The sequence below is a fragment of the Tachysurus vachellii genome, chromosome 8 (assembly GCF_030014155.1).
Source record: "Tachysurus vachellii isolate PV-2020 chromosome 8, HZAU_Pvac_v1, whole genome shotgun sequence".
Taxonomy (NCBI): Eukaryota; Metazoa; Chordata; class Actinopteri; order Siluriformes; family Bagridae; genus Tachysurus; species Tachysurus vachellii.
Window position 1 is genome coordinate 15,083,574 of NC_083467.1, and position 14,011 is coordinate 15,097,584.

Here is a 14,011-nt window from a genome sequence, read left to right on the forward strand (position 1 = left end):
ATACTTCTATATTCTAAATATTTCAGTGACCTGCTAGTCTTGTTATGACCTGGAGTACTGTCTACACCTGCTTACACATGACTGAACACCATGAAATCAAAACACAAGCATTGCTACTAAGCAACAAGTTATTCAACCAGACACAAATAATGGCATTTGCACCCACAGCACTATTTTATCATTGGAACACAGTGACCTTACTTTAACTGGCACATAAGCTGCACCTAGCATCAATAAAATTGGCTGAGGCTAAGAGCACAATATTACTAACCTGACGAACTGCAGAATTTAGAAGTCACTGTAATAATACTGCCCTAACTGAGCAATGAGTGACCATGCTAAGCAAACAGTGGCAGTGAAATATGCTACAATAAGTTAATAAGGTCAATATGATACATCATTCCGCTATTATTAGCTACTGTAATTCATCATCATTACGTACATTCAAATATTAGCAGCGGTTACAAAACCATTAGCCTTTGCTAATAGAGTCCTAGTTCTAATAGATTACCAGGGATCAGATGTAAAAATGCATATAACTGTGCTTGAGTTTTGTCCTGTCCAATTCCTCCTCTTTCCTCTTTCTGCGCATTTGGATTCCACTTTTAGGCTTAAAATCGAAAGCCATTCCGATTTTTGTATTGATTTCTGCTAGCTGGGCTGGTAGGCTGATGAAATTAGACATATGTTGGATATATTCCACATTTTCCTGACCTCGCTACACAGCTGGGGAAACCATAGATTACCTTTCAAATTCCACAAGAGAAGCAAAAATATAATGCAATATTTCACTGCAGAAAAAGTCTCACTTTGAAAGTAAAGGTTTAATGCAGTAAAGAAACTGTAACCATGTATGAGATGTATTTATAGTTCATTGCATACGTCTAAAAGGTGGAGGGTACAAGCTAGAGTACGATAAATGCATAAAATGGATAGAAGTGCATCTACAGTACACAGGAAGCAATTAGTACTGTAACACTGATGCTTCAGCTGCTCAGAGCCACCTGGATTGCAAGCCCTGTGTAAATTGCATGAGCTGCAGCATGGTAGATCTGACCTAGCTGATGATGAATAGTTCAAAATAAGCTATGATTTTAATAGTTTAAGGTACAGTGTCTATTGATTCATGTTAGTTGTTTACTTTTTCGTTCATGAGCTTCAGAGTCATCATCTGGTTGGATTCTACAGGATTTCCTGGAGACAAAGGTTTTGCCTTGGAACCAAGCCATTGTGACGCTCTACTTTAATCATGGATGAAGGAAGCTGCCATGTTAACAACTGTGATTGTGCTTATGAGGATTAGTTAAACAATGGTTTTTCCAAATTACGTTAAGTATTTTAAGTTCACAGGATAGACTCATTAACTGTCTTAAATGAATGCTCCATGGTTGCACGTTGGCCTGTTTTTGTACTTTGTAGGGACATCGATTTTATATTTTCACATCCCTAAATGTGAAACTGAACAAAACAAACTGTAACTGGTTGCTTTACATATCAGTCAGATGCTCTCTTGGTCAGTTTTTGGCCTGAAGTCTTAGTCTGAACGTCTGGCTAGGCAAGACTAATTTTACCTAGACAAGGAAATCTCTGTCTGAAGTTTGATATCATGTAAATACACTCCACTCCTTTCAGCCTTGCTTTGCTTCTTAAAGTAACACGAGTATGGAGCTTGCTTCATATGCTGCATATTGTCTAAGACTTTTCCATTTCTGTAACCTGAGATTTTGTCTGACCACTTCCCATAGATTTTTTAAGATGACAACCTGCCAACATCTCACTAATTCTTTTCTGTTCTTTGCAACAGCTGAAACTCAACACTGGCTTTGTCACAAAGGACTTTCCTGCTGCCCTCAACCTAGAAGCTCATTTATCATATCTGCACGGAGGACTCCTCCGATGGGATACATTTACAGTAATCCCTCCTCCTCTCACCAGCCCACACTCCTTCTCCCCTCTCCATCCTTTCTTAGACCACCAACGATACCACAGTTCGCTTCCAGCATACCCTAAACACCTCCTCGATCTGACTGCAGTAGTGGTAGGAGACGTTGCAATCATGAACAAATCACATTACTTAGTCTACAAAACAGTGCAGCATGAGCTGATTATTGGACAACTGCGTTACCCGCATGTCCCGTATGAACTGGAAGTGCAATGCTCGTGAATATGAAAGCAGCAGAGCAGAACTGAGCGATTTTTTGAATGTTGAGTGACACTTTGTACAAAAGCGGAAATAAATAAAAGATGGCAGATACAATATCTGGGTGACATCCTGCAGGTCCCTGAAAGGCCCATGCCAGCAGATCTTTCTATGATTGATGGGTGCGATATTTAAGTGAAAATATTTGGGCTACTGAAACATGCTGAGTAACAAAAAAAGGCTTAGCTGATAAAGTGCTTCAATTTATCAAGGCCAACACAAAGATGTGCTACATCAGCTCACGCAGCCACAGAGTCACACTAACTGCACTAGATTATAACAGAATGCTGTGTGGGGCAGGGGAATTTCATTAAGATTTATAAATGTCCAACAACATAAATGTCTCAGTTACAAAGAGCTATTAACTCTCAGGTTTACTGAATAGTAAAACATTTTAATGCTTCAGCATTAGTGATTATTTGATGTCTATAAATAAGACTGGAATGAGTCATGTTTTTTAGATGAAGATGTCCAGCAGCATCGTTAGCTTAGACCTGGCAGAAACCAGTGAGACTCTGATTCACCCAACTACAGTACAGAGAGGTTTGATCATAAGTGGACCTCATAGGAAGACTTGCAGCCTAAAAGCACTACCACTGACATTTAAATAAGGCCAAACAAATCAACTATGCACCAAAGCAGAAAAACTGGGGTGGTGAACAATGGCAGCAGATTCTCTGGATTAATAAGACAAAGTTTGTATTGAAAAGGCTGTACTTTAAATATCTATGTTCTAGTACCTAAGTGGTCCCCTAGATGTCCAGTTGAGTCACTGACAACATCTAAAGACCTACCACATACTGAAGCAGTGTGCTTATCTTGCTGTATTACCTTTCACCAGACATTTTAAACAAATAGTATTCGTCGTCTGTGACCTTGTGAACTGGTATTGATGTATTCATTGATGAGACTTCAGCAGCACTTCTATAAGTCGCTCTGGATAAGAGACTCTGCCAAATACCGGAAGATAAATTTAAAAGTTGGGAATTTGGTGAGAATTAGTAATTAATGGTATTCCCAATGCAGAGAAGTATAAATAGATACACGCAACTTTCAAAGCTGGGATTTAAAAAGAAATTAAATTCACTGTGCTGTAATGTGTGGCAATAATAAAGGCTTCATTTTCTTCTTCCTTTTGTCCATCATGCTATACCATCAGAAAGGTCTCAAACCTGATCGTTATTCTGCAGCATGACAACAACCCTAAACATTACAACCAAAGGCAAAAAAACTATAGCAACTCATACAGTTTACATGTCCATGAAACTAGAGGTCAGTTTTCCAACATATTGGAACAACACACCTGCAGAGTTCCTTAAAAACTGACCTGTAATTCAAGTTTTTTGTTCTGTTCAGACAGCTTGTAATAATACAAATATTTTAAAATCATTCTTACTTTTGAAAGCATCATCACTTTACTGCAATTGTTCCTAAAACATCTGCACAGTATTATACATAGTTCTCTGTCCACTCATCTCATTTAAACATTCTGTTACTATCGTCAATATTTCTCTACAAGCGTCTCCTCAGTAATCAGCGTAGAGAGAGAAATAAAATGAAAAATCAATTAAATAAATAAAAAAATTCTTTCCGTTTTACATAATGTCTCTAATCCCGTAGCTAGTCTCATGTCCAATGAGACACATTCATGAAAATAATATATTTAAATGTATATGATAAAATAAACGGAAAAACAAAGGATCCATAGCACTGTTTAATGATTTAAAAACTAAAGGAACTTAAATAAACCCATTTTTTTCCAAGCAATTTTTTAAGTACAGTATTTTCTTTCTGGTTCTGCATTTGAAAGTGACAGGATAAATATTACACCAAAAAGCTATATATTGTAGATCACCTGAATAAACCACCTACCCATTGTGGTTAAAAGAAAAAGGTTATTGATGAGAAAGGGAAACGTCTCCCTGGATGTTCATAAAGAATTCCAGAGTGGAGTCTTATGATGCAGACTTAGCATTGGTCGAGGAACTAAAAGACTAAAATAATTTGTCTCTTCCTCCACAGCAACAGATGCAAATTATTCCACCATGTAATTAGATGACACAAAGCAGTGCTCTAATATATTTAAACGAAAGGCAAACAACAGGAAATTTCTCAGAGTCAGCTATAATGAGGAAATGCTAAACAATAGAGAAATACATTACCCAACAAAAAGCAATGGGTTACCTGGTGATATGATGTAAAAAAAGTCCTTGAATTCATCCATCCAGACTTCAGCCAGTCGTCTGTTGTTCTTGTTGATAACTTGGCCGGTACCTCCAGGGAAACTGTAAGGAGTTGCCTTCCGAAACACGTGGCCTACGTGGGAACATGTGACGATCTCCAGAGAGCCGCCGCACTGCCAGATCTACACAGCATAGTCGCTAATGATTAGTGATTACCAGTACTATAAAACAATAATTAGCACTGCTATCCTGATTAAAATCATACTTCATTAGAAGTGACAAGCTCATGGCTTTATCAGTGCTATAGCAGTGTAATAGAATTTGTTTCCCAGAGTCAATTTCATAGTCATGAGCTGTCAATCATGGTGACTGTTTACAATAACAATCTACCATCATACATGTAATGGCGGATATACCCTGAAAGATATTTCTAAGTTCTCTCCTCCCCATATGTCCATCCCGGGGTCATAGGTGCCAATCTCATCAAAATAGGTTCGGTCGATGGAAAACAAACCGCCAGCCATGGTGGGAGTTCTAAGACACAAACACACACAATGAAATCATTAATCTCTAAACAGACTCAATCAATTTAATATAAACACACAATACTTATGCTAAAAAAAGAATCCTTTTATAATGGCAGTCTTGTATCCCAAAAGATTTGGATCGGAATCTAGCTACTGCATGTCTGATTGATAAATAAACCCTAATCGCAGTAGATATTCCAGGTTTCCCATTTGTTACGACCCCAGAAGGTGTTTAGGGGTATGGATGGGATGCAACAACATGAAATGATAAGGATGTATTTTCTTTGGTGTGTATGTGGCAATCAACAAACAGGACAACAAAATAGAGGGCAAAAACCTGGGTGTATTATTAATATACAAGTGTATGTGACAAATGAAAGAACAGCTAATATTTACAATATTTACAAAAACCAGGTAACAAAAGACACAAAGGGGGAAAGGGACACGAGCTGTGCCAAAACAAAGAAATAAGCAAAACAAAACCACTCTACCTTGAAATTAACCCTCTAACCTAAACTACAAAGGAAAAGTAATGAGACTGAGCTTCAGCGTCGAACGACGCCCTAACTAACCTACACTACCTACCCAAACAAAACGTACAGAGGGTGGCACACGCTCCTAACCTAATGTGTCTAATACAGGAATGAGTACCTACGTGTTACACCATGTATGTCACGTGACGTACTTACCTGCCCACTTTCCTCAAAATACACAATGTCACACACAGAGCGAATGACCACTAACATACATACGCAGAACAAGTGACTAACGAGTGGGGTTACAGGAACAGTATGACATACAACGGAAAAACAACGCAGCGAACAAATCGGCACACGTTATCGAAGTACGGTCTAGTTCAACCGGAACACAAGTTTGTTGGTCTAGGGGTATGATTCTCGCTTCGGGTGCGAGAGGTCCCGGGTTCAAATCCCGACGAGCCCCCAAATGTGTTACGACCCCAGAAGGTGTTTAGGGGTATGGATGGGATGCAACAACATGAAATGATAAGGATGTATTTTCTTTGGTGTGTATGTGGCAATCAACAAACAAGACAACAAAATAGAGGGCAAAAACCTGGGTGTACTAATATACAAGTGGATGTGACAAATGAAAGAACAGCTAATATTTACAATATTTACAAAAAACATTTAAACATTTAATAGGGTCTGACTAATTTCTCAGAGGAAAGCCAATGGCTCAGTGCCATGTTTCCATCCACTTCAAGCATGGGAGCACTTTGTCTTGAAATGGAGAAGATTTGCAGTGATTACAGATGGTGGAGAACTGAAAGCGACTCCCCAAGGTGCCACATGAAATATGAGCTAAAAGCCAAAGCACTGAAAAGCTAATCATAGCATGCTATTCATATCACTTTTTCCCACCGCTTACTAATGAAAATGTGTCTATTCTCTTTCAGGGTTTTAAATGCTGTTACAATTGTAAAATTATTACAGCTCTAACAAGTTATTGCATTAGCTGAGGCAAATTGCTTTTTGGAAATTCTTCTTTCGTTTGTTATCATGATTCCTTAATTGTTGGAAGCATCTCAGAAGACCTGTCTCAAGAAAGACAGGTAGGAAAGAACACACATTTCCTAAGAAGTAAGAGTTTGAAAGGGCGAACTGTCTGTCAGGAAAAAGGTCAAAAATGAATAGCTACATGAGAAAGGCTGGACTCGCCATTAGTGAAAACACTCAACCTTCCTGAAGACTGCGACTCACTCCACCCTCAAATCAGGTCAAATCACACAAATAAGTAAATTACATGAAAGCTAAGAGCACGGGAAGGATGAGAAGTGTTTAAATGCTTTGAAGTATACGGATATTAAAATAAAACTTCCCTCTTGTAGTTCTTCTTTACTATTAACTGGCTGAACTATTAAAAATATAAATCACTTTGTCAGTTAAAGTAATCAAGCTTGAACCAGCTTGAGTGTTTTGAGGAGCATAATCTCAGATCACCATAACAATCTCAGATCATCATAACAATCACCATCAAAATCTTACTGTCAGGGAGTACATGTGTGCAAATCTGGCACATTCGACTCTGAAGGCAAACAATTTATTTGTACTTATATGTTTGTTTTTTTGTGATGTCTGGGCTAACAGTGAAACTTCTCCAGCCAGCTTCTTTTACTCCGCTTAGCTGAAGAAAATAACGTGGTAAATATCTTGGTAAAGATAATCATGAGCCCAGTGCTTTGTACAAACAGAAGAAATCTATTTTTGGATTGGACATCAGCTCTACTTCGTTCTGTAGAGATGTCAAAATAGCACTTCATGAGTCATTGTTCTATAACTTCATATAAAGTAATTTTAGGAGCTACTGCAGCAGCTGCTTTGTATTGAGATTAGCTGATGATCAACATGACAAACTGCTGTCAAAGTGATGTCAGCTCTCTGTGTTCTCATGAGATTGACACGGCTGAACCAAAGATACCACCAGAAATGTTCTACTGAGTAAAGTATATTGTCTACATTAATGATTAGAGTATTAAGAGAATTTGGAGTGGGCAAAGCTCACGAGTTCGTTACTACTCACCTGACGGGTAAAGTGCGATCTCCTTTGCGTCTGTCCATCTCTCTCTGAGGAACAGGGTACCACCTGAAGTTCAGCTTCCAGTTAAAGCCACCGTATGTCATGTCTGAGCCCGCCATGTACTCAAAGGTCTCATCACTGATGACATCAATGATGGGGCAGACCACAGCTTTCCTACAATGAAATCAACTCATTTTATTAAGAGGAGTTATATACCTGGTCCTGAGTTACTAGACAGGCAGTTACATTTTCATTTCTTGCTTTTTTACACGGTTCAGAAAATCAACACAATACTCCATCTACTACTGTCTGCAAGCGCTATACAACACCATGCCCAGAAAATGCCAGCTTCTGTGAAATATACCCCAAAAGAACAGATTACCATAACTTCAAATCCTGCATCACACCTGACATTTTATTCAAAGCAACTTACAATTGCAGAGTAAAACAGAAGACCATTGCTCAAGCTTGGATGCATCAGGATTCAGACTAATAACCTTCCCATCAGTAGTCCAGAGCCGTAAACACAGAGCCTCCTCTCTGCCAACTAACAGACTTATATTTGTGATTAACCAAAGTGAAATGTCAAACTGTTTTATTCACCAATTGTTCTTTTACACAAAGAAAATGTGGCCTCTAGAATATTATGTTAGAAATTATACTACCTGAGTGCAGAGTGAAGTGCATCAGCACTAGTCAGGTGTATAATGAGGTATTCACACTTAATGTAATTCTAATGCTGTGTGCTCGGCATTAAAGTCTTGGTGTGTAAAAATGCAATAAAAGAGGGAGTTGAGGCAGCTGTAGAGCACTTAAAGACAGCGAATCACACTTTATAATGGAGAAATGGATTAGACTGGAGGAAATCACATGTCTGATACATTTAAAAGGTAAAAGGCACAGAGATGAAACTCTCTCCAATACTAAAGTACTGTTTGGAATTGAAAATTGCTATCAAGGCTTGAAATAAAATATAAACCTTTCTGTAGTGTGCTGACCAAAACTAGAGAGTCATTATCTTCTACTTTGAGCACTTACCAGGAACGGAGCTACAGATTATACCCTGTTGTATATATATCACAGACAGACAAAAAAAATAGGATGAGCACAACCTGATGTCTTTGCTTGTATAAATCTCTATTAATAATGTGTTTAAGTAATTAGAGAATAAACACAAAAGCACTTAACTTTATGGCTTCTCCGTTTACAGTTAATTTAGTTTACAGCACTTAAACATTGTCGAGCTATTTGGGGATTTCTAAAAGAATCACCCATGTGAATCAAAACGTGGCCCAATCTTCATCTGAATCATAATAACAGAGAAACACATCTTAAAAAAAAATGTTCTGTTCAGGTTTTCACAGTCCAGCTTAGAGAAACCATATGAACCTTCAGACACTAAATACAGAGCAGCTTACATTATATTCATTTGTATATAACTGAGCAGTTGAGTTTTGAGGGCATTGGGATTTAAACTCAAAACCTTCCCATGTCCAATGCCTTAACCACCGAGGAAGTCACAGGCTTCTGCAGGTCATATCACAGCATTTTCATTGGGTTAACTTCTGAATGGCCAATCCAAAACACACATATTCATTATTTTAAATTATTAGAATATAATTTAATCCACAGTCCAATTTCGAATGGTAGATGATGGATCAATACCCTGTTTTAAAACCATTGATACCTCAGTTGACCAAAAGGTATCCAAGCCCTGAAACAGCAAACCCGCTTTAAGCCATAATGCCACCACATTCACGCGTCACCGCTCGGAGGAGGTTTCAGTGTTGCTGTACAGTGACTTTTTTCCTCAATATACAGCTTTGTACATTTCTGACAGAAGTTGCATTTCCGTCCTATCCAACCTAAAAGCACTGAAACTGTAAGACATGGAACAGTCCTCCATCTGTAGTGTGCAACATTCTTGATTAGGGCTTTTTCTTATAATGAACACATGAACAGAGATTTTAACAAGTTCTAGAGATTTCTGCAGATCTTTTGCTGTTACGCATTTCCACCTCCTTCAGCACTGCACATTGTGCTCTTCCGTGTGCGATCTTTACAGGACACCCACTTACAGAGTGCAGCAACAGTACTGAACTTCCTCTATTCCTTCAAGCTTCTCTACAATCCCTTTTCTCATGTCCTTGAAAATGTATTTTGCTCAACGCATCTTACACATGTAGAGATTTCCCAGAGTTTTTATAGTAAAGTGACATCTCTAATCCACAATTATTCTCTTGGATCATTAATTATGACGTCAATTCATTTAACGATGATTCACATCATGTGTGAAGAATTCAAGAGGATGAAAAACATTCCTATTATTTTACTTATTTTACTCACACTTTTGCAGCTAAATTTATTAGATGATAATTGCACTTATTGTTTTTGTGTAACATTCGCTAGCACTAGCATATAGCTATATATTATCTTTTAATCTAAGCATACTAATTTGCATTCAGAACCACACACACTGTATAAGGATTGGCGTTATTGTATGTATCTGTCTCGTAGGGTATTGTATTGTCTGTCTGTATTGTCTCTTTTCTTTTGTCTGGAACTGTTTGCCCAATGTAGCACACATACACTTTATTAAATAGGTTAATTTTTAAGTTTTATTTATAGCCCTTAGTTCTGTGCGTTATATAGTTATATTATCTTATGTAGCTCTGTCTTTATGTATCACCAGAGTCCTGGAGGACCATTGTTTTATTTCACTATGTACTGCATCAACTATATATGCTTGAAATGCCAATAAAATCTTCTTGGAACTTCTTAGAATCTAAGGAGAGATGACAACTAAAGTGGGTGGTACAATTTATCAGATGTAATTTATTACAAACGTACATTAAAACAAAACTTCCTATTGTAAGACATTAATTGATGAGATGAACTGTACTGTATGTCTAAATTGATAGGGCTAAATTGAGCTGTAAGAAAGCTCCTAAAAATTCAACTTGATTTATGTGCAGCTTAAATTTTTAGATACACTCACCTGTCTTCTTTAATGCGGGCGAGCAGTGGTTCCAACCAGCCCATAGTGCATTCACAGTGAGCATCCAGGAAGGTGATAACCTGACCTCTGGTAGCAGCCGCTCCTCTCAGCCTCGCCCTGATCAGCCCGGAACGTTGCTCCATCCTCAAGATCCGCACCGGTACCTCCAGTGTCTTTACGTAGTCCTCTAGCGTCTTCTTTAGGAAATCTGAAAATGATGCAAGACAAAGTGACAAAATGAACTTTTACGTTACATCACTTTTACTGTGTTGGAGTGCTTGTATATTCTGAAGCTTGAAGTTGGCATGAAAATATACCATATCATGAAGTATGTCCATCATCAGGAGTGTGACTATAGCTATGTTCCAAATGGTGTACTATACACTGTGCACGATGTAATCTACTGTCTAGTACATACATTTTAAAAGGGTTGTATCATCTCAAATGGATGTGTTGTTGACATTTTTTTCCTCACCAGTGTCAGCACCTGGTAGCCCAACACCTCTTCCACTATGTAAGTAGATCACTATGTGATCATTGAGTGCATAAAGTGTCCAACATTCTACACCACATTTTGTTTGTACGGATGGATCCAGATACTTAAAGTGCACTTACTATTTTCATTGTGCGAACAAACAACACACTACTGATACTACAAAATGGTGTAGAATAGTGCAGAAGTATGCAATTTTGGATGCACCTTATAATTTGCACACACATTAAGTTGCTCTGCTTTCACATTACCTCTTTCACTGGCATCATCCACCAGTAGGATCTCCACCAGCAGGTGCTTCGGCGAGCGGTTAATGACGCTATGTACGGTACGCAAGAGAGTGCTCCAGGCCTCGTTGTGGAAAACAATCACAATGCTGGTGTTGGGCAGGTCATCTGGGTGCACCTTTGTTTTACACCTTAATGAGAGAAGAAAAGTGAATGTGTTGTTTCCTTTAAGCGATGACATGCTATTGGCTGATTTCTTCACCATTATTTAATCTCTACAACTTATTATTATTTGTCTTCTTTCCAACTGCATCAGCAAATCCAGATGAGTCACACAGAGACCCTTAACTGCATGACAATTCTGCAGGTAAAATTTGTTCCAGATCATTTATAATAGCCTAACCTCAGCTGACACATTCATGTTATATTAATAAGTCAAGGAGCAAAAGTCGGCACAATGTGTATAGAATAGAACAGCTTATTCGAAATCACAATGTGCGTTAATTTGTGGTACAGAATGCATAGATTCCAACTTTCACCCCATAAAAACTTTGTTTAAAGTGCTTATGGCAAGGACAGAGTCTCCTTAGCCCAACAAGACTCCTAATTCTCTAGCAGATACAGAGACTAGTGAGAGTTTTTCACTCTAAGACCTTAAAAAAATCATGAGGCTATATTAGACATGGAGATGGCTCGATCATGGAGAGAAAAACAGACTGAAGATGACTGAGTTCAGATGAAGAGAGGGGGATGTGAGGAATAATGTCAGCAGGGTTCCTCCTCTCTCTCTGCAATGTCAAAGGCATGACACAGTAAGACTGTATAAGTGTTATACGGATGCACAGTTTGTATCCGCAGGCACCCAGATGAACCTCTGTATTGCGTATAAGCTGTACAATTCCTTGTTCCTTATCATCACCCCTTAAGACATAATTCTAGACCTATGTGTTTTTCAGCGAGGTCTGGCAGATGCTTTAAATAAGAAAAATGTGATGAAATGTTGACCATATTTTTGGAAAGCTGAGATAAGAGTGTCTAGAGAGAAACAGGATGTTAACAAATGGATGTAACAAAGATCATCAATGAAGCTCTCCTCTTAGTGTGACAAAAACAGCAACCCGAGATGAATGCAGTCATGTTTCACGCTAACAGCTCTGTGGGAATTTATACGCCACAAACGGGATTTGGGTTTCAACAAACAAAGACCTTTCCCATCTATTTGTAGCTGGCAGGAGAAAAAAAAAATATCACAGTTTGCTAGTAACTACACCTCTTTCTGCACAAACTATCCTTCATGCTCCTCATATTTTGTCTTTATTTTACCTAGTACCACTTCTTACTTTACTGTACAGAAAAATTGCAATTTATTTCCTGATTCAAAATCTTTTTAAATATCTCTTTAAATCTTTTTTGACTCTTGGCTTTATCTTGATTTCATTCATTCATTCATTCATCTTCTACCGCTTATCCGAACTACCTCGGGTCACGGGGAGCCTGTGCCTATCTCAGGCGTCATCGGGCATCAAGGCAGGATACACCCTGGACGGAGTGCCAACCTATCGCAGGGCACACACACACTCTCATTCACTCACACAATCACACACTAGGGACAATTTTTCCAGAGATGCCAATCAACCTACCATGCATGTCTTTGGACCGGGGGAGGAAACCGGAGTACCCGGAGGAAACCCCCAAAGCACGGGGAGAACATGCAAACTCCACACACACAAGGTGGAGGCGGGAATCGAACCCCGACCCTGGAGGTGTGAGGCGAACGTGCTAACCACTAAGCCACCGTGCCCCCTATCTTGATTTCTTTTATACATAATCAGTTGTAAAAGCATTTCAATGCATGGTGTTGTCTTTAGATGTAAAGGGGAGCTATATTTGAAACATGTAATGATAAGAATGCAAAATATTTCTTTCCTTATATTATTCCATCCTAATGCACATGTAGCTCGAAAACAGCAGGGGGTTAATGAGAAAAGAATTTACTCTGTGGTTGCTATCGGTATGATTAAAAGTGGTTCAGGCAACATGTACATGCACACAAAGATTTACACTCAAACACCATTAACCCAATTATCCCAAATGCTCACCCGTCCAATCGAACATCGGGCAGGCTTCTGTTGAGTGCTATCATGTCACTGGCCATCAGGTTGAACTGGTTGATTTTAAATAGTTCCTTCATCTTCTCCTGGTCCTCTTTCGGGACAATCACAGCCTTCCCCATCTCTCCTGGACCCTCACGAGTTCGTGACATCACGGCTGCGCAACAACAAAGGTAAAGGTTACACTAAGCACTCGGTTCAATGCACTTAGTGGAATGGACGCTACATTAGGCCGTGTGCACTGTGATTACTGAACTTTTAGTAATGGAGTGTAGGCACGAAGCTGAGTTCGAAATGTCTCTGCAGAAGAGTGTTGCAGTGAGCAGCTTTCCTGACTCACTGATCCATGTTATAGAATTTGTCAGCTACGTTTGCAAGGCCGTCCTTGGACTGTGACTTGCCACTTTACTACACAGCAAATCTTTTGAGCAGCACTGCACTATAATAATCACAAATATATCAGTGTACAGGATTAGAGTGTGTGCACTGGCAGTAGTATGTAATAGTTTAGTTTAGAAAGGGCAATGACATTATTCACTGAACCATGCTGATTACTGTATCACAATACATAGCATGGGGCATAATCAAAGAGCAAATTCATATTCTTTGCTTACAAATGGTTTCAATTTCCTATCTACTTGCTGGATGTTGCTGGATGTCAATAGCTAAATGATATCTAATTTGTTGTTTGTTAGTTACATTATAATCAGCATTATGTTCCCACAATAGACCAC

At 38.7% G+C, this 14,011-nt stretch overlaps 1 protein-coding gene across 2 annotated transcripts in view; it reads right to left on the reverse strand.

Annotated features, from left to right (window-relative positions):
* Positions 1–14,011, reverse strand: part of galnt13 (UDP-N-acetyl-alpha-D-galactosamine:polypeptide N-acetylgalactosaminyltransferase 13) — a 40,332-nt gene that overhangs the window by 15,828 nt on the left and 10,493 nt on the right. For both annotated transcript variants that reach the window (XM_060876495.1, XM_060876494.1), the window contains exons 4-9: positions 13,266–13,434; positions 11,191–11,357; positions 10,447–10,654; positions 7,452–7,622; positions 4,800–4,917; positions 4,385–4,565 (exon numbers count right to left, since the gene is read on the reverse strand). In XM_060876495.1, coding sequence (XP_060732478.1) covers positions 4,385–4,565; positions 4,800–4,917; positions 7,452–7,622; positions 10,447–10,654; positions 11,191–11,357; positions 13,266–13,434 — 1,014 coding nt within the window. The remainder of the gene's footprint in view (positions 1–4,384; positions 4,566–4,799; positions 4,918–7,451; positions 7,623–10,446; positions 10,655–11,190; positions 11,358–13,265; positions 13,435–14,011) is intronic.